The sequence below is a fragment of the Zootoca vivipara genome, chromosome 13 (assembly GCF_963506605.1).
Source record: "Zootoca vivipara chromosome 13, rZooViv1.1, whole genome shotgun sequence".
NCBI lineage: Eukaryota > Metazoa > Chordata > Lepidosauria > Squamata > Lacertidae > Zootoca > Zootoca vivipara.
The window spans coordinates 37,619,094-37,636,695 of record NC_083288.1 but is presented as its reverse complement, the minus strand read 5'-3'; the positions used below and the strand labels follow the sequence as shown (position 1 = coordinate 37,636,695).

Genomic DNA, 17,602 nt, shown 5'->3' with positions numbered 1-17,602 from the left:
CAGCCTAATGTGCAAGGCAGTCCTTGAGATGCCCTCCCCCCAAGAGTAAGTCAGCCAATGCAGTGCTCTAAAGCCCTACGTGGCTTGGCCCCTACATCCTCCAGAGGCTACCTGGTTTTCTGTATCCCACTGTGCTCCCCAGCATTGGAAGAGGATGGTAACATCCATGCCATACATTTAAAGCATATGGCTTCCCCAAAGAGTCCTGTAGAGTCCTGTCATCAAACTGCACCTTTATGGAACTCCCTTCCTTTGTAAAGTTGCCAGATACCAAACTGGAGCCAATATTGACAGCAGTGCAAGGCTTTTCTGTTTGGAGAGACACGCGATAGCCAGAGATAGACAAATAAGATGTTGCATATGGATATTCAAATGGACCTTTTACAGTAGTACCTCGGTTTTCAAACGTAATCCATTCCGGAAGACAGTTCGAGTTCGAAAACGTTCGAAAACTGAAAACCCAATACAGAAAACTCAATACAGAAGCCACGAAAACTGAGATACCACTGTACTTACATTTACTTACCTTCCCCTTGTCTTATCAGAAACAGATTGCCGTTATGAAATATAAAATATGCACAATTGGATGAATTTCCATAAGCCACACAGGTTGCAGAATTCTGCAGTTATGGGTGCAGAATACGGGAGGATCTTGAATGCAGAATAGTTTATATTTTATTATTAAGGCACACACTGTTCTAGCTAAGATGGGCAAGTAGGAAAGCATTCAGCCAGAAGGGATGAGAAGCCCACTTCCTTGAGGTAGAATCTTGGACGCTTCAACCCTATACACATTTTAGTCACGTTTGTATACTGTCACGCCCCCTCAGCCTACCTTATTTTACTGGGTTGCCATAAAACAGGTGGGATAACTCTCTTCAGCTTAAGAGTCATGCTCCCTCAAGGGGGGGGCAGGTAAAAGTGCCATAGGTGTGCCTCTTATCTTCAAACAATTGGCTATATACCAGCCATGCAAAAGCCAGAGGTTTCTATGCACATCCACCCATCTCTGCATCTAGGCAATTGAGACATTACCACAGTGGCAAGAAGCCAAGTTACAGGGAACCAGGCAGAGGGCCTTCTCGGTAGTGGCACCCGCCCTGTGGAACGCCCTCCCACCAGATGTCAAAGAGAAAAACAACTACCAGACTTTTAGAGGACATTTGAAGGCAGCCCTGTTTAGGGAAGCTTTTAATGTTTAATAAATTATTGTATTTTAATACTTCTGTTGGAAGCTGCCCAGAGTGGCTGGGGAAACCCAGCCAGATGGGAGAGTATTTATTATTATTATTATTATTATTATTATTATTATTATTATTATTATTATTGCAGAACACCTTTCAGCCAAGCAAAAACCCTTGAGGAAGATGCAAATAAGGGCTGGGGGAAAGGGTGTGGTCCCAGGGAACGGGATGTGGCTTGGGTAGAATTCCAAGGGCTGGGTGGAGTTCCCCCTATGCCTGTTATAAAATGTGACAGCCCCATGTATGTATGGATGCCCAGAGGGGCATGTATTCTATAACAATCCCGTGAGGTAGGTCAGGCAGAATTAAGAGTGGCTGGTTTCAGGCAGCATGAGAAACCTTTTTAGCTGAGTGGGAAGATGGAGTTTTCCATGTTCAAACTTTCCACACTAGCTTTTAGCCCTGGTAATCTACGCTAACCTACATTGTCAGAGCCCAGCATGTTCAAACAAGGAATGACACTTTGCAGAGGAGTTTATTTTAAATACGCAAACCCCAAACTACAGGGACAAGCATGGGCTTCTGAACTCCCCAAAGCGAGCCTGGCCTTGGAATGATTTGTACCTGTGACCTCTGAGGGTTTTGTTTTTTAACCTCTGCTTAATACCAGGACTCCATAAATATTCAAAGAAATAATGCTTTAGCTGCATTGGAGCCAACTAGTACTGAATGGATATAAACCCTGCTTTCCACTCAAAAACTGGGGGATTGTCAAGCTTAGTAGAGTGAGTCACATGCGCCCTCGCTGAGAGGAGGAACTAAAGCTTAGAGGCAGCACAGATAGTTTGAGACATCCTGGTTTATTTTAATAATGTTAGAACAGGTAAATGCCATCCAAAAAAGGTTCATGGGGCTAGAGAAACACCCTATGAAGAAAAGTTACAATGTTTGGGCCCTTTTGAAAGCAATTAAGGACACAATTGAGGTGTATAGAACGATGCCAGCATAATACTATAACCCAGGGTCTTCAAATGAAACAGAAGGGTAGGAGATTTAGGACAGACAAAAGGAAGTTCTCCTTCACCCCACATGTTTTCTATGGGATTTACTTACCGTAGTGATGGCCACCGATTTAGGTGACTTTAAAATTAGATTAAGACCAATTCACAGAGAATAAAGCTCTCCGTGGGTAGTTGTCATGATGGCTATATACTATTATACTACTTCTGGGATAGAAGCCTCTGTATGCCAGTCTCTGATGGACAACAGCAGGGGAGACAGGTATTGCCTTCAGGTCCTGTTTGTGAGCTCCACAGATGTTTCTGAACAGCCACCACAGAGACTATATGCTGGACTATTTGGCCTTTAATCTGATGCAGCGAGGTTCTTGTTCTTATACCTAAGACCCTGGAGAGACATAGCCAGTCAAAAGTAGACAATATTGGGTTTGGTGAACAAGTTAAATGAATATAAGGCAGCACCATGGTTCTAACAACCATGGGGCCACCACAGCAGAGTGCCAGTGTCCTGGATATGTCTGGTGTGTGTCTACATTGGTATCCCGTTTCTCTCCTTTGTCTAGGCAGTGCCCCCTCCCGGGTGGAGATGGAAGCCAATGCAGCAAGCGACGAGGGTGTGCATTTCCAGAGCTACCCCTTCGACTTCTTGGAATTCCTGAACCACCAACGCTTTGAACCTATGGAGGCCTACAACCACGAGCACGCCAAAGCAGTCGCCGCCCTTCCCTGCCCGCAGCCACAGTACGACTACACCCAGCCGCCCGCTGCTGCCCCACCTGCCCACTTTGACCGTGTCCCCACCGCCGTTGGCACCTCCAAGCCCAAAGCCGAAGGCCCATCCTCCTCTTCCTCAGCTGCCTCTTCTGCCAACGTTCAAGTCAAGAAAGCTGAACCGGGGGCTCCTGCACCACCACAGCAGCAACCGCAGCAGCAGCAGCAACAACAACAACAACAACCACCCTATACTGGTCCAGCAGTGGTGCCTGCGACAGGCCAGCCTCTCTTTGATAGTACAGCCGCGGCTGCAGCCGCTGCCGCTGCCTACAACACTCCTCAGTGGGGCATTGTGGACCTTTCTGGCCACCAGCACCTCTTCAGCAGCCTGAAACGTGGGCAGGCCCCTCCCCCAGCTACAGCCACTGTTGCCACTGACAGCCAGGTGGGCAAAGACGACAAGAACTACTTCCGGCGCTTGAAATATTTCATCGACCGTCGTTTCCCGTGCGGCGTGTGCCAGAAATCCTTCAAGCAGTCGTCCCACCTTGTGCAACACATGTTGGTACATACAGGCGAGCGGCCCTACGAGTGCACCACCTGTGGTCGCACCTACAACCACATTTCCAGCCTCATCCGGCACCGCCGCTGCCACAAGGACACCGAGGATGCCACGGCGGCTGCCAACGCAGCGGCTGCCAACGCTGCCGCTGCTGCTGCTGCTGCGGCAGCCGTTGCCACCAACACAACAGCTGCTTCTGGTGCCGAGGGAGTAGCTCAGCCACCTACTCAGAGCGGCAACCCTCAGGTGGTTCCCGCATCTGCTGGGACGGCAGCCGCGTCCGCCCTCAGTGCTGCCATAGCTCAGGCGGAAGGCCCGTTCACCTGCTCTCTCTGCTGGAAGGTGTTCAAGAAGCCAAGCCACCTGCACCAGCACCAGATCATCCACACGGGCGAGAAGCCGTTCTCATGCTCTGTCTGCCAGAAGAGCTTCAACCGACGCGAGAGCCTGAAGCGACATGTGCGGACCCATTCGGATCTCCTGCGAGTGCAGTGTGGGGTTTGCGGCAAGGAGTTCCGGGATGCTTCCTACCTTCTGAAGCATCAGGCTACCCACGCGCCACCCGGAACCTTGCCGCCACGCCCCGAGTACAAGTGCGACATCTGTGGCAAGGGCTATGTGGCTCCCCAGAACCTCCTGCGCCATCGGCAGCTGCAGCACGGGGGAGCCCAGCTGCCCAAGGATGGCACCAATGCCCTGTCCTACCTGCCGCCAGGAGCTTATCTCCTCCCACAAGACCCGCAGGCTACCGGTTCTGACGGTGACACCAAGCCCACATCCTATGGGCTCTTGGGTCACCCGCTGCTGGTGGGGACGGCAGCGGGCAAGAACTTCTGCTGCGGGATCTGCGGCCGCGGCTTCGGGCGCCGGGAGACACTGAAGCGCCACGAGCGGATCCACACCGGGGAGAAGCCTCACCAGTGTGCCGTGTGCGGGAAGCGCTTCCGCGAGTCGTTCCACCTCAGCAAACACCACGTGGTGCACACGCGGGAGAGGCCCTACAAGTGCGAGATCTGCGGGAAGGTGTTTGGCTACCCGCAGAGCTTGACCCGCCACAAGCAGATCCACCGGCTGCAGCTGCCTTGCTCTTTGCCACCCATGGGGCCCTCGCTGGCACCCATGGGTCCTTCGCTGCCGCCGCCTCCCGAAGGGCTGACCTACGGCTGCTCCGACTGCGGAGAGCGCTTCCCCGATCTCTTCCACGTCATGAGCCACAAGGAGGTTCACGTGGCCGAGAAGCCGTACCCGTGCGATGTCTGTGGCAAGTGCTTCGGCTTCATTGAGAATCTCATGTGGCACAAGCTGGTCCACCAGGCTGCCCCCGAGCGGCTCCTGCCACCGGACGAGACGGCAGCGGCGGTGGCGCCTCTGGAGAATGGGTTGGCCAGCGGCGACAACATGACGTCATTTGAAGACCACCACCCCACCTTGCCCAGCGGGGAGCGCTTCTCCTGCTCCATCTGTGGCCAGACCTTCAAGCATTTCCTGGGCCTCGTGACCCACAAGTACGTTCACCTGGTGCGGCGCACGCTGGCCTGTTCAGTCTGCGGGCAGAGCTTTGCGGGGGCCTACGACCTGCTGCTGCACCGCCGCACCCACCTGCAGAAGCGGCACTTCTCCTGCCCGGTGTGTGGCAAACGGTTCTGGGAGGCCGCCCTCCTGATGCGCCATCAGCGCTGCCACACCGAGGAGCGCCCTTACCGCTGCACGGTCTGCGGGCGCGGCTTCCTGCGCTCGTGGTACCTGCGCCAGCACAAAGTGGTGCACACCGGCGAGCGGGCCTACAAGTGTGCCCTCTGCAACAAGCGCTTTGCCCAGTCGTCCAGCCTGGCCGAGCATCAGCGCCTCCACGTGGTGGCTCGGCCCCAGCGCTGCCCCACCTGCGGCAAGACCTTCCGCTACCGCAGCAACCTTCTGGAGCACCAGCGGGTACACCTGGGTGAGAAAGTCTACCGCTGCGACCGCTGCTCCAAGAGCTTCTTCTACCTGTCCTCCATTCTGCGGCACCAGCGCTCCCACGATGCCAAGCGCGAGCTGCGATGTGGGGCCTGCCTCAAGCTCTTCAAAGACCCCAAGTACTTCAGCAAACACCTCCAGGCCCACCAGGGAGGGCGGCCATTCAAGTGCAGCACCTGCGGAGAAGCCTTCTCCAACACCTACGGCCTCAAGAAACACCGCCACATCCACAAGATGGAGCGCTTTGCTGCCATGGGAGGCCACAAGGAGCAAGCCTAGCGCTGGGGGCAGGGGAAGAAAACATGGGCAGTCCTTTATCCTGGTACTTGAGGGTGGGAAGATGAAGCTAGTTCCTGTCTGTTGCAAGCCACAAGGGCAGGCTTTTCCCTGTAGTAAGATGCTATGTTTGGGGAAGGATATGGGAGAGTCCTCAAGTCACAATTGCATGGAGCAATCCATGGAGAACCAGGGATGGAACGCAGGATTGGTTTATGTAGTAGGTAGCCGCCCTGGATCTTGGTTTTCCCCAAACAAATAGCTGTTGCCCTGTCCATCCTGGATTTCCTAGTCTAAACATGATAGGAGAGGGTGGCTGTCGTAGAAATTACCCTTTCTTACCAAGAATGGATGGACATTTATTACCTTTTCCAGGAAGTGGGAGCAGAGGAATGGTGTTCTTATGGAACAATAAGCCTAGATACTGAACGAGAGAAGAAACCAGTCTAGGTTCCCATTTGCAGCTTCCTTTCCTCCCTTTAAGAGCCAATTCATAAATTTCAGTGAAGGGCAGGACATGGTACAGTCCTTCAGGAGCGCTTGCCAAATTTTACTGTTAACCCAGCCACCTGATCTATGCCGTGTAGGTCTTGCTTCCTTTCTGGAGGAAAGACATTGATCTGGGTGCTTTACCTCTGACAATGGGCTGCTTGTCCTCTTTCAAATTCCTTAGTTGCCCATGGGACCTGGTTGCAAACAGAAGATAGTCTGTCCCCCCCAAATTTACCTGTGTAGGAAATTAGAGGAGCTTGCTTGAACTTTGAACTTTGCATATCGTACAATATTATCTAGATGCTGCCACACCATAAAAAAATCTACCTGTCCTCCCACCTCCAGGACAGTTACCACTTCATGATGCAGCTGGAGGATTATAAACCTGCATGCTCCCTCACATTAAAAACAAAACACTCATAGGAAACAAATGAGTCTGGAGGGAGGGTTCTCGCCTAGCCTTCTCCCTGATAGCTAGCTTTCCACATGCAGAGAGTACAGTATTGAATATGAAAGAGCATTCAGATTTGTCATTTCCCCCCTATGTATGAAGTGGTGTAGGCCCAGAAAGACTGTACCATGTGGTCTTTTTCAGAATTTTCAAATTGACACACCAGTTAGCTAGTGTTTGCTGCCTTCCCCTCCTACCAGAACCTCAAATGGTTGTGGTTGCGTATGAAGCCGAGAGAGAGGAAAGCAAACGTACCTGGTGGCTCTGCATCCCAGACCACAGTGAGAGATGTTGCCTTGGTTTGCCCAGCACATCCAGTGCTTCACCCACCGTTCTTCCACTCCCATAATCCCACCCTCTTCTTGGCAACACTTTTGCTGCCCTCACATCAGATAAATGGCAGACTTAACTAGTTTGTGGCTGGAGTACCCCACGGGGAATTTTCATCTTCAGTCTTAAATCATGGACCTTCTTTCCCCCCACCCAAACAGGAATATTGGTCAGGTATGGTCAAAAAGACTCTTCCAAACTCTCTAGCTCCCTGGCGTGGCTCCCCAGCTCCCTCTCTCTGTGCCACTCACCACCCTCTGGTTCTGAACAGGCAGAAGAGGAAGCTGACTTACTACATGCAACCAAAGAGTTCTAAGAGCACGCCCCCTTGTGGACGGTGGACACCAGGTGGTTTCGCCTTTCCCTCTCCCTCGTGATCCAAGTTGACCTTCCACATCTAATAAGACAGTTGTGATGGGGAAACGTTATTGCTTTTCCATGCTGGAGCGTTCAGAGCATAAAGACTCTTTTTTTCAGGTGGCAGTACCAAAGGTGCCTCCTTGCCATTTCTGGTCTACATCCCTGCATCTGCATCCATAGTTCCTACTTTGGCGAGATGGACAGTTCCAAGGATATGAGGACCCAAAGATGCTTTTATTATTCCAGTGTGGTTGCCCAGTGCCTGGAAGAAGAGGGAAAGGGGGGATGTTGCCAAAGTTGCAGAGTTGCCTGGGGATAGAGAATTGTGATAGAAATGGACTCGGCTGGGGGGCGGGGGCGTTCCTTAAAGGAAACCTCGCAGCATTTGGTTACCCAGTGTCTATCTGACGAAGAGTGTGAAGAACAAAAAGGAGATGGGAAGAGGGTTCAGCCTGTTATTTTCCAGCCTCGGTTCCACATTTCCCATGTTGGGTCAACTCCAGGGGAAAACTCTTTGTCCATGTTGAGTCAGGCCCAGTTATCTTAATGTCTCTGACAGACTGAAATACTACTGACTAATGTCCTGCCTCCAAAAGTGGCTGATACTGGATGTTCTCTTTCTTGTTTTATCTTTATACTAAAGTTTTAAGGCCTGAACTTGTAGCTGAAATTCAGTGGATTCTCCCTATGGTGGTGGATATACCTCTCCCTGCCTTACATGGAAACTTTCCATATAGAATTTCCCCTCCCTGACTTTGTAATTTGCCAATAGAGCTGAGTTTAATATTAGATTCTCCTCCCTCCTTATGAATACAAGTGTATCTTGTTTGTACCATACCTGCTTCATAGGAAGAGCTGCTTCTGCATTGAGTTGAGCATGGTTTCCACGGAAACCCCACGGAAAGATGTGGTAACCCCTAAACTGATGACATGTTCTCATACTAAAGGCTGTTGTTTATACCATCCACTTTATTACCCAGGAATAACAAGCGAGTTCACAACAACTAATCTAGTAGATGATTTGTCTGACAAATTGTTTTAAGTGTAGGTTCTCAAATGGACGATGGAACATGACAGGGAGAAGCAAGTCTTATGCATTCCCAGGTGACCCAAGACAAAAATACTATGTTTCGAAACTACAGCATAACATTGGCTCACACATAACAGGATTCCAATGGATTTATTCCCCCTTCAGAATAATTTACAGGCCTAAAATATAGAAGACAATTTTCCATAAAACTATGGAATTCCTGTTTCAATCACAAAAATTACGCTAATATATTCATCCAGGCCTTGTCTATGAGAATCGTGTTGTTTCCTACAGTTGACAAAATCTAGTCTTGACTTTCATCCTAAGTTTTAAAAAGTTTTCTTCTTTAAAAAAGAAAAGAAAAAAAGGTTTTAACGTTTTCTGACCTTACAAGAGCAATTACTCCATCTTAACACCCCTTAATCACCTCCTGTGTTCACAGTGTTAGAAAGTGGCAAGAGAGAGTTCGCCTCCCCACTCACCCTTTTAATTCTTTTATTTACAGGTGAAGAGAGGGAGCTGAGGGCAAAATGGCTATCTTTGTTTCCAACCAAAATTCTAATGCCAGAGAACAGGCACTCTGCTTATCTGCCTGCTGTCACTTGTAAGATCAGGTTTGCTTAAGAAATGAAGCTTGTGCCCACTCTTCATTCTAGGAGTGGTTTGATTTTTCCAAGTATGTTTCCCTGTTCTCCGTTGTAGTTTGGTTTGGATAGTTGGTGCGATGTGAAATTGCCATGCCTCTCATGTGAAAGATGCTATTAAAAAAAGAGCTGAACAGCACTTCCAACTTTCCTCTATAAGAGGAGTAGAGGGGTCAGAGGATTGGAGAGTAAGGCGCCCAGAAGACGGCATTCTTTGGCTTGAATTCCGTGGGAAAGTTCTGTAGGGACTAAGGTCAAAGACAGGTGTTCCAGGTTTTAATTCTGGTTGGGCAATGGGATACTTTTGAAGACCCAGTTGGAGTATGCGATCAAGACTTGCCAACTAACCTTCCCGCTTCACTGCTCTGCCTATTATATAACTATATCCAAATGGATTCTTAGCTCTAAAGTGTGTGCATCACTAGGATGCTGGCTGTCCTACAGATTCTCATCACCCCTGATGCCTTGCCTGCTGTGAACGGGAATTGTGAAGATCCTCCTGTCTTTTCCTAGCATCGGACCTGACATTTTAAGATGCCGCAAGACACACAATCATCTGAACTTCCATCAACCCTCCAGTTTATTGGGGAACGTGAATTCTCTGGTTCTGGCAGCGGGCGATGTTTTCCCACGCTCCCCACTCATCCCAAACTGGGAGATGGACATTTTTGAGACAGGACTCGAACATTCCCAGACCAGTGACTGAAAGAGTCGTGCCGCAGATAGGATCCAACCCATTGCAATCATGTTAGCAAGATGTCTTTTTATATTAATACAGATCTATAAATACATACGTTTATATATAAATACTTCTTTTTCTAACAACCCCTTTCTCCCATTGGCCATAGGAAGTGCAGTACTTTTGGTGCCAAGATTCAAGTCCCTTATGATAACGTGTACTAAAATACAATATGTATAGGACCCCCTCGTTGTCCATGCAGCTGATGGGCCTGGACCGATATAACCTGTCCCGTCCTCCTTGGTGGTGCCCCTTTGGGAACTGTACAGCGTGTGTTTTTCTCAGTCGGGGTTAGGGGAATGGGAGCGTGTGTTTGTGTTTTAAACCAAGCTATTGTTTTAAAAGTGTCTGATTTATGATGTACAGACTAAACAAACATTAAAAAAATAAGAATTGGAAAGCGTATGTCCCATGCATTGAGAGGGCTCCAGATTTGCTTGTTTTGCCAACTGTTGGTGTGGAGGGAGCTTCACTTTAAGAATCCCAAGTAGCTAGACCACTGGACAGGGCTTCCTGAAGTGTTGGGACCATGTAAAGGACAGAAGAACATGAGGGCTTGTAGTAACTGCAGCAAAAAAAGGAGATGGATACCCACAGTGGCTAGTATCAGGTTATCAGAGCTCGAAAACTTTTGTTTTTGAAAAACCTTTCCTCCTTCCTTCTTAACTTCACAGGGCAACTGCCTAATGCTAGATCAAGGTGTTTGTTCATGTAGCCCAGGGCGGCCCAACTTTTCAAGCCAAGTAGGCCACAGGAGTACTTGGACACGGAACCCATGGGCCACAAACTTTGAGAAGGCAGTGCAATATATGGTGGGCGGGCATCAAATGTTGCTGAGGGCTGCCAAAAAAGGTATTGACGGTTGTGCATTCGACCACCCTGATGTAGCCTGTGTTGTCTCCTTTAACTAGCAGCGGTTTTCTAGAACCCTCAGGCGAAAAGACTTTCCTCACTTGCTATCCAATCCTTTTACATTAAGATGTCAGTAACTGAACCTGGGACCTCTGTGCAAAGTCTCTGCTCTACCACTTGAGCTAGGTTCAATTTTGGCACATCCCTAAGAGAATGGGCAAGTTGGAAAAGCTGGAGAGCATCTGGCACAGAAGACTGTTTGGCTCTTGCTTCCTTTTTTCTTTTCCTATTATGTATGTGGGAGGGACCTGGATTAACACATGATCTTGTGTGACACATTTCTGTGGTGTTCCATTTTGAAGGAGATACTTAAAATATATCTGCTATGTCACAAATGGAGTCTAAGCACTATGGAAAACATTGGCAATTTAAACTGGAGGTAAGTAATACTTTCAACATGGAATTTTTTCCTCTTGTGAGATTGGTACAATGCACCCACCTCAGCCAATGAAGCAAGAGTGCTGCATATAGGAAATGGCTGTCAAAACCCACCCTTGGAGACGACCACGTAAACTTTAAATGTTTATGCTGCAAGATCCGCAATGAGAAATGCAGAACTGAGAGTGCCTAGTCTCAGGGAAAAGCTAGAAAACAAGAGTTCATAAAGTGTTTGATCTGCGACTGAGAGGTCTAAATTGATGATAATATTTGGAATGGATATTTAAGATAGCTGTTTGGTGGAACTATCTTTGGTAACAGCAAGTAGCCTGAGAGGTTGGTTCAACAAATTTTTCTACCTAAATTTTTCCATTAGGGTTATATGAAAATTCAATTATGTTTAACAAAATATTTTTAACTGAGTAGTGCTTGCAAAGCAAAATGTCAAGAATAATTTGGTTTAAACATGGCTAAAACAACTTTTCAGAATATTTTATTTCTACCTTTGGATTTTTGCTTACAATTTTTACAAGACACGGGGACCTTTCTTCTAAAGACCTTTCCCCCAACTTCTTGTAACATGAACAAATCTTGGTTTTCATCTTCTTTATTTACTTATACCTCTTTTCAAATGCATTTTTAAAAATCGTTTCATATTTGCCCTCCTGAGGGTAAAAGCACACATTAGAAATTGTGGGTTATGATCGTTATGAGCAGGACCATGCATCTGCTTTTTTAAAAAAGCGACAACAACTCAATACTGCATCAGTATACTTAGTGTTGGTATCTAATAGTACAGTCCTATGTCTACTCGGAAGTAAGTCTAATGAGTTCATTGGGCTTTCTTCCAAGAAAATTGATATAGGATTGCAGCCCAAACCATCTGCACTCCAGGAATTGTGTACACAAATTAAGTAAATGATAACTTGCTTATTTCATATAATACCATTTTTCTTCTGCTAGCAGTGGGAAGAGGCAGACACCTGTACAAGGCACTGGTTTCTAGAAGTGCTCAGCTACTACTTGCCCCAATTTCAGAAATGTGACCAACCGTTAGCCATGCACTTTAGGCCTCTCTCTTCATTAGTTTGGTTCAGAGGTAATGCCCAAACCAAAAAAAGGAGTAAGATTTGGTTCAGAGGTAATTGCAAACAAACAAACAAAAAGAGCTGCAAGATCCTAGCCCTCAAGCCTATGGCTACATTAAGATGGAATGCCAAACCACGCTTTACATAATCGTAAGCCTTTAGACTTATTAATACATCAATGTTGTACCTCACCCTTCCAATAGGAGCACAGGGTGGCCTAAAGCTACAAATAAAACAAATATTGCTGCCAGCAGCAGCAACAGCATACTACCTTGTGAATTGCAAGTTTGACCCCAAAGCCTGGGTAAATAAAAGTATTTTCAATTTATGTTAAAAGATTTCTCCCGTAGGGACCAAACAAATATCCCATGGGGGAGAGTTCCACATAGAGAGAGTTGCTGCATAAAATACCCTTTCCTGAGTAACTGCACTACTGACTGCTCCCTCCTTCCCCTCGCTCCAATTTCCTCCTGTACTTTGTTCTTTGTAAACTTGGATTAAAACAACCATATTTTACTTGCAAGCCAGAATTAGAAACCATGGTTTGATTATAATCTCTAGGTCTAGTTTGCAGAAAATCTCTTAATTGCCAAGAACCAGAAAGAACAAGAAGAGGGGGTAAGTAACTCGCACCCAAGGCTTGCTCATGAAACGTATAACCATAGTTTGGCATTCTATCCAAAACACACCTGTAGGGCTAGAAGCTTGCTGTTTTCTGCAAAGTTAAAAATGAGATTCTCAAAGACGCTGAAATCGGCACCCACTGATTTCAGTGGTGCAGAAGTACGCCTAGCTCTGCCAACAACTAGTGTGCCATCTCCCCATGGAGAACTTCTTCCTCAAGAGTCACTGTGACTTGGCACTCCATTGGTCTTTCGGCACCCCTTTACCACCAGGCCCAGCACCCTCCTGCCCATGAAGCCGGCGATGCTTGGCAAAATTGGAAGAGTTATTGAAGCGCCGGCAGCACACGGCACATTCAAAGGGCTTCTCCCCAGTGTGCAGTCTCCGGTGAGTGGCCAGGGCTGAGCTCTGTGTGAATCTCTTGCCACAGACAGCACACCCAAAGGGCCGTTCGCCTGTGTGCACCCTCAGGTGCTCCTTCAGATCTGTGGCACGGCGGAACTGCTTGGGGCATGCAAAGCAGAGGAAAGGCTTGGAATCGAATGCTGACTGGGAGGGCTGATCATAAGGCTCGGGATCTTGGAAAGGAAAGCAAGGTGCAGAGCCCCCCTCTTCCCAGTGCTGAGCGGTGATTCTAAACTCCTCTTGTAAGGAGCCATGACCAGGAGATGTGGAAATATCGTAAGGCAGAGAACATGGCTCAGGGCTCTCCAGTTCCCAGGGAGATACACCAGCAGGCATGTCTAAGGGAGAGCATCCTTCAAATCCCCCCCTTTCGCTTCTTGTCTCCAAATCGGTCTCTTCCCAATCAGGACAGGACCAGACAGACACTTTTGCTGCTGTGAGAGCATTCATCTTCCCTGGGGCTTGAAATGCCACCTCTTTCTGCTTGTTGCTGCTGCCATCTTGCCTCAGCAATCTGAAGTGGCCAGCACCATTTTGTCTGAGGTCATGGGCAGCGATTCCATGGTGGCCATTTTGTCTTGGCGCTGAGGTGCTGAGGTGCCTGCTTGGATTCAGTGCGCTGACAGGGCATTCCCCTCTGCCATTCTGCTTTATGTGGGCACCAATGCTCTCCCCACTACTATGCTTTGGGCCCTTGAGGTAGTCTTCATTTGTTCTCCTTACTAAACAGCCCACAACTCCACTCTCTTGACTCAGTTTGTGGCTACCAGCTTCCAAAAGGCCTTTCCCACAACTGCTGTTGCCTAACTGTAGCTTGCCATTGTGGCTGCCGACATTATGCTTCTGTTCTCCCTGAGTGTGGCTTCCCTCTGCTCTATTTTGCCTCAGGCCTATAGTGGGATTTTCACCACCAATGTACTTTTGGCGTCTGAAACTGTGGCCATTTTGCATCGGTCCCTGGCCCGTGACACCATTTCCCCCCAGTCCACCTTTGCTATCGCTTGCCTGCCTTAAAGCCTTAGAATGGCTACTTTGCCTCAGTTCACGGTTAGGGCCACAACTAGCATTATCTTCCCTTAGTCTCATTCGCTTGAAATGGTCCAGATCATCACCAGGTTGCCTCAGGCTGTTATCCTGGCTAAAGCTGTTCACATAAGGGCTGTTTGGGTCATGGCCTCTCTTGTTCTCGCCTTCCCTCAGTTCTTTGACGACCTGGCAGCCATTTTCTCTGGGTGGCAGGCCAGGGCTTATACTGTAGCCACCTTGCCTTTCCGCCAGCTGGCTCAACTTCTTCTCAGGTAGGAAGACACAGTCCTTCCCATCGCCTGCCTTGTCGCCGTAGCCAAACGGCTGCCCGTGGATGCGCTGGTGCTTGCGGAAGTTGGAGCCGTTGTTGAACGACTTAAAGCAGATGCCGCAGCGGAAGGGCCGCTCACCGGTATGAATGCGCATGTGGCCAGAGAGCACCGAGCTCTGAGTAAAACGCTTGCCACAGATGCCACAGCCATACGGCCTTTCGCCTGTATGCACCCGCTCATGGTCGCGTCGGTCTGAGGCCCTCTTGAAGCGCTTGGGGCAGAAGGAGCAGCTGTACGGCCTCTCGGCAGGGAAGGACAGGGCCTCTTGGTTGCCAGGCAACCATGCCCGGGGCTCGATCAAGAGACTTTTGCAGCCCTGGCATTGTGGAGCCTGCCCTTTGGGCCCAGCAAGACTCGGCAGCTCCTCCTGGCACAGCGGGCAGACGGGGGGCAATCCTGGAGTTGCCTCTTCTTTCACTCTAACCAGCTGGATTTCCATTGGCGAGTCCACACCAGCAGAATGCCTGCTTCACAGCATCTTCCCCTGGAAATAGCAGGAAAGGCAGAGATGTAAACAGAGTGGGTAGGGTGGGCAGATCAAATAGCCAGAGCTTGAATTACACAGGGAGCAGTAGAGGCCTGGTTTCCTTACCTATTGCTTTTAGAAGGCTGATGAGGAATGAGATGATTTGGCTAAATCTTGAAGGAATCAGGGAATGGGGGGTTGTGAATATAATTCACCTCCCTTCCCTAACCCAAGCACACATGCTGGTTTCATTCAAGTAAATTTCTACTCAACCTTTCTACCTGAGAATGCCCAATGAGACTAAAAGCAAAATATAAAAGCAACATCAATGTAACCAAATTAAGCTGGTCAGTTGAGAACAATATGAAAACAAGACAGCAGCAGTCAAAATACTGAAGGAAATAAAAATACTCCAATTAAACAAATGTCAGCTGGAATTGACCTGTCTTAAAACTGATGGCAAAAAAAATCAGAGGAAACACCAGAAGGGTCTCCTTGGGCAGACAATTCCCCAGACTCCATGTGTCCACAGAAAGGTTCACTCTTGTGTGATCCCATTGAATTTCTTTCTTTGTTTGTTTATGCGTTTTTACAACTTATGGTACATATAAACCATAAAATAGCCATCATTATTTCTTATCCTTGGACTTCCCAGTCTAACTCTCCATGGTGTTCTAGGTAGTCTTTTGTCAACTGCATAATCTATTATTCCACCCATTTATGTCTCAAATATCAAACCTTTATTTAATGTTATCTGTTGTACTTATGTTCATTCCTACTTGTAGGTTAAACTGACTATTATACGCTCTAAGATACTTTTCAAAACACTTCCACTCATCTCTTACCCGTGACTCATCCTTATTTCCTAGTTTCACAGACATAGTTACTAATTCTGTATATTCTGTCAATTTATTCTGCCATATTTCTTTCATGGGTATCTCTTTTTCTTTCCATTTTTTCGCATATACCACTTTAGCTGTGGTGGTTGCGTTTAAAAAGAGATGGAGTGCAGTGCCTTTTTCGGGATATCGTAATTGAAAGGCCTCAGGTCTTTTGGGAAAGGTTATCTTAAGGATCTTTTAAAATTCTGTATGTATCATCTCCCAGAATTCTCTAGCATACCGGTAGTTCCCATTGAATTTCAGCTAGAAGCAGAACTTACTAGGAAGCCTTTACAATGTGCTTTAATGTGCTTGAGTTGGGTACAAATACTTTAAATCAGACATCCCCAGACTTCGGCCCTCCAGATGTTTTGGACTACAATTCCCATCATCCCTGACCACTGGTCCTCTTAGCTAGGAATCATGGGAGTTGTAGGCCAAAACATCTGGAGGGCCGCAGTTTGGGGGTGCCTGCTTTAAATGAATAAACAAGTGTGTCTGGTAACCCAAACTTAAATCAGACCCAAGAATGCAGGCGTCTCCCCCACATCCAGTGTGTCCTGAATTTCCCAGATAACTTGTTCAGCTCTTAGCTCTAACCCAAATCTTTCCCTGGTTTAGATTGTCCGTTCCCAGCCCCCCACCATTTCTCCAAGGAAACTTCTCCTTCAGAGACCCCACCCCTCAAAACACCCCTCGCCCACCCAGGCGTCCTGACCACCAAGGTGACTGGCAGGACTTCAATGTTTTGAATGCTCATCCGAGGCATCCCAACTCCAAGTCTGCTGCTCCCTTCCCAGACAACCCAGGATCACTGCAGGGAAACTCCATGTGAAAAGGCTGTTTACCTCTGAATCAGAGATGCGGGTGGGGGGTGGGTGGGTGGGAAGTAAACAAGAAACGGGAGGGCCACCATCATCTTTACCCAGCCCTGCTTGTGAGCGCCTCTGGCTGGATGAGCTTTCGGCGTCGGCCTGGCCCAGAAAATGCCATCCTTGACCCTAGCACCCCCCACCTGCCCCAAATCTTGCTTTCTTACCTCCTCCTAGGCCCCTTTCGATGGAGCCTCTGAACCAATCAAAAAGCCCAGCCCAGCGTCCCGGCTCCCGAGTTCCCCTCCCGGGCTCTTTACCAGCCCCACTCCCTCCAAGCCTGGCACCCAGCCGCCTGCCCTCCAAATTTCACCGGCCCCCCTCCCTCCCGGGCATCCTGGCTGCCAGCCAAAAGCGTCCCAACCCCGTCTAGCTGCGATCTCCCAACAGATCCCGCTCGTCCTCCTCCCTGAACGAGTCCGGCTTCTTGGCGGAACCCGAGGCGAAAGAACAATAGCCCGGAGCTGGGAGAGCATGGCCAGAGGTGGAGGGCAGGGGACCCGCTGCTGGCCAGGCTGCAGGGGGCCGCGGGGAGCGCCATCGACGCTGTTCGTGCTGCAAGCCCTCCGCCCCGCGCCTCTGGGTTGACTTCGGGGTCCCTTTGTTACTCCCTCTCCCCCCACCTCCGCCTGCCCCCCCATTGGCACGCGAGTCCCCTACTCATCCTTGGCATTGCACCCGGCAGCCGCTCCTGGCCGCTGGTATCCCCTCCTCCTCCTCCAGAAAGGAATCCCTCACCTGTACCTGCTCCATCCAGGCTGGTACCGGGGAGATTCTGCAGCGCCGCCGCCGTCCCTGTGCAACTTTCCGCCTCCTTCAGGGGGAAGAAACAGTTGGGAAAACTCCCCTCCCCCTTTTCCC

The 17,602-nt window shown here is 48.9% G+C and overlaps 2 protein-coding genes across 5 annotated transcripts in view; one reads left to right on the top strand and one right to left on the bottom strand.

The window, feature by feature from the left end:
- Nucleotides 1–12,850, top strand: part of ZNF865 (zinc finger protein 865) — a 27,083-nt gene extending 14,233 nt beyond the window's left edge. For all 3 annotated transcript variants that reach the window (XM_035137194.2, XM_035137192.2, XM_035137191.2), the window contains one exon: nt 2,767–12,850. In XM_035137194.2, the coding sequence (XP_034993085.2) occupies nt 2,790–5,714 (2,925 nt within the window). In that variant the 5' untranslated portion in view covers nt 2,767–2,789 and the 3' untranslated portion in view covers nt 5,715–12,850. The remainder of the gene's footprint in view (nt 1–2,766) is intronic.
- Nucleotides 12,809–17,594, bottom strand: ZNF784 (zinc finger protein 784). 2 transcript variants are annotated; one of them, XM_035137195.2, is made up of 2 exons: nt 17,480–17,594; nt 12,809–15,006 (listed from the first exon to the last, which is right to left on the bottom strand). In XM_035137195.2, the coding sequence occupies exon 2, from the start codon at nt 14,959–14,961 to the stop codon at nt 12,982–12,984; it is 1,980 nt and encodes a 659-aa protein (XP_034993086.2). In that variant the 5' UTR covers nt 14,962–15,006; nt 17,480–17,594; the 3' UTR covers nt 12,809–12,981. The 2 variants fall into 2 exon arrangements, with proteins under 2 accessions (XP_034993086.2, XP_034993087.2); XM_035137196.2 differs by having other exon boundaries at nt 17,486–17,594.
- Between the last annotated feature and the right edge of the window lie 8 nt (nt 17,595–17,602).

Coding starts and splice junctions, on each gene's coding strand:
- ZNF784 (XM_035137195.2), bottom strand. CDS start 14,961: ATGGAAATCCAGCTGGTTAGAGTGAAAGAAGAGGCAACTCCAGGATTG.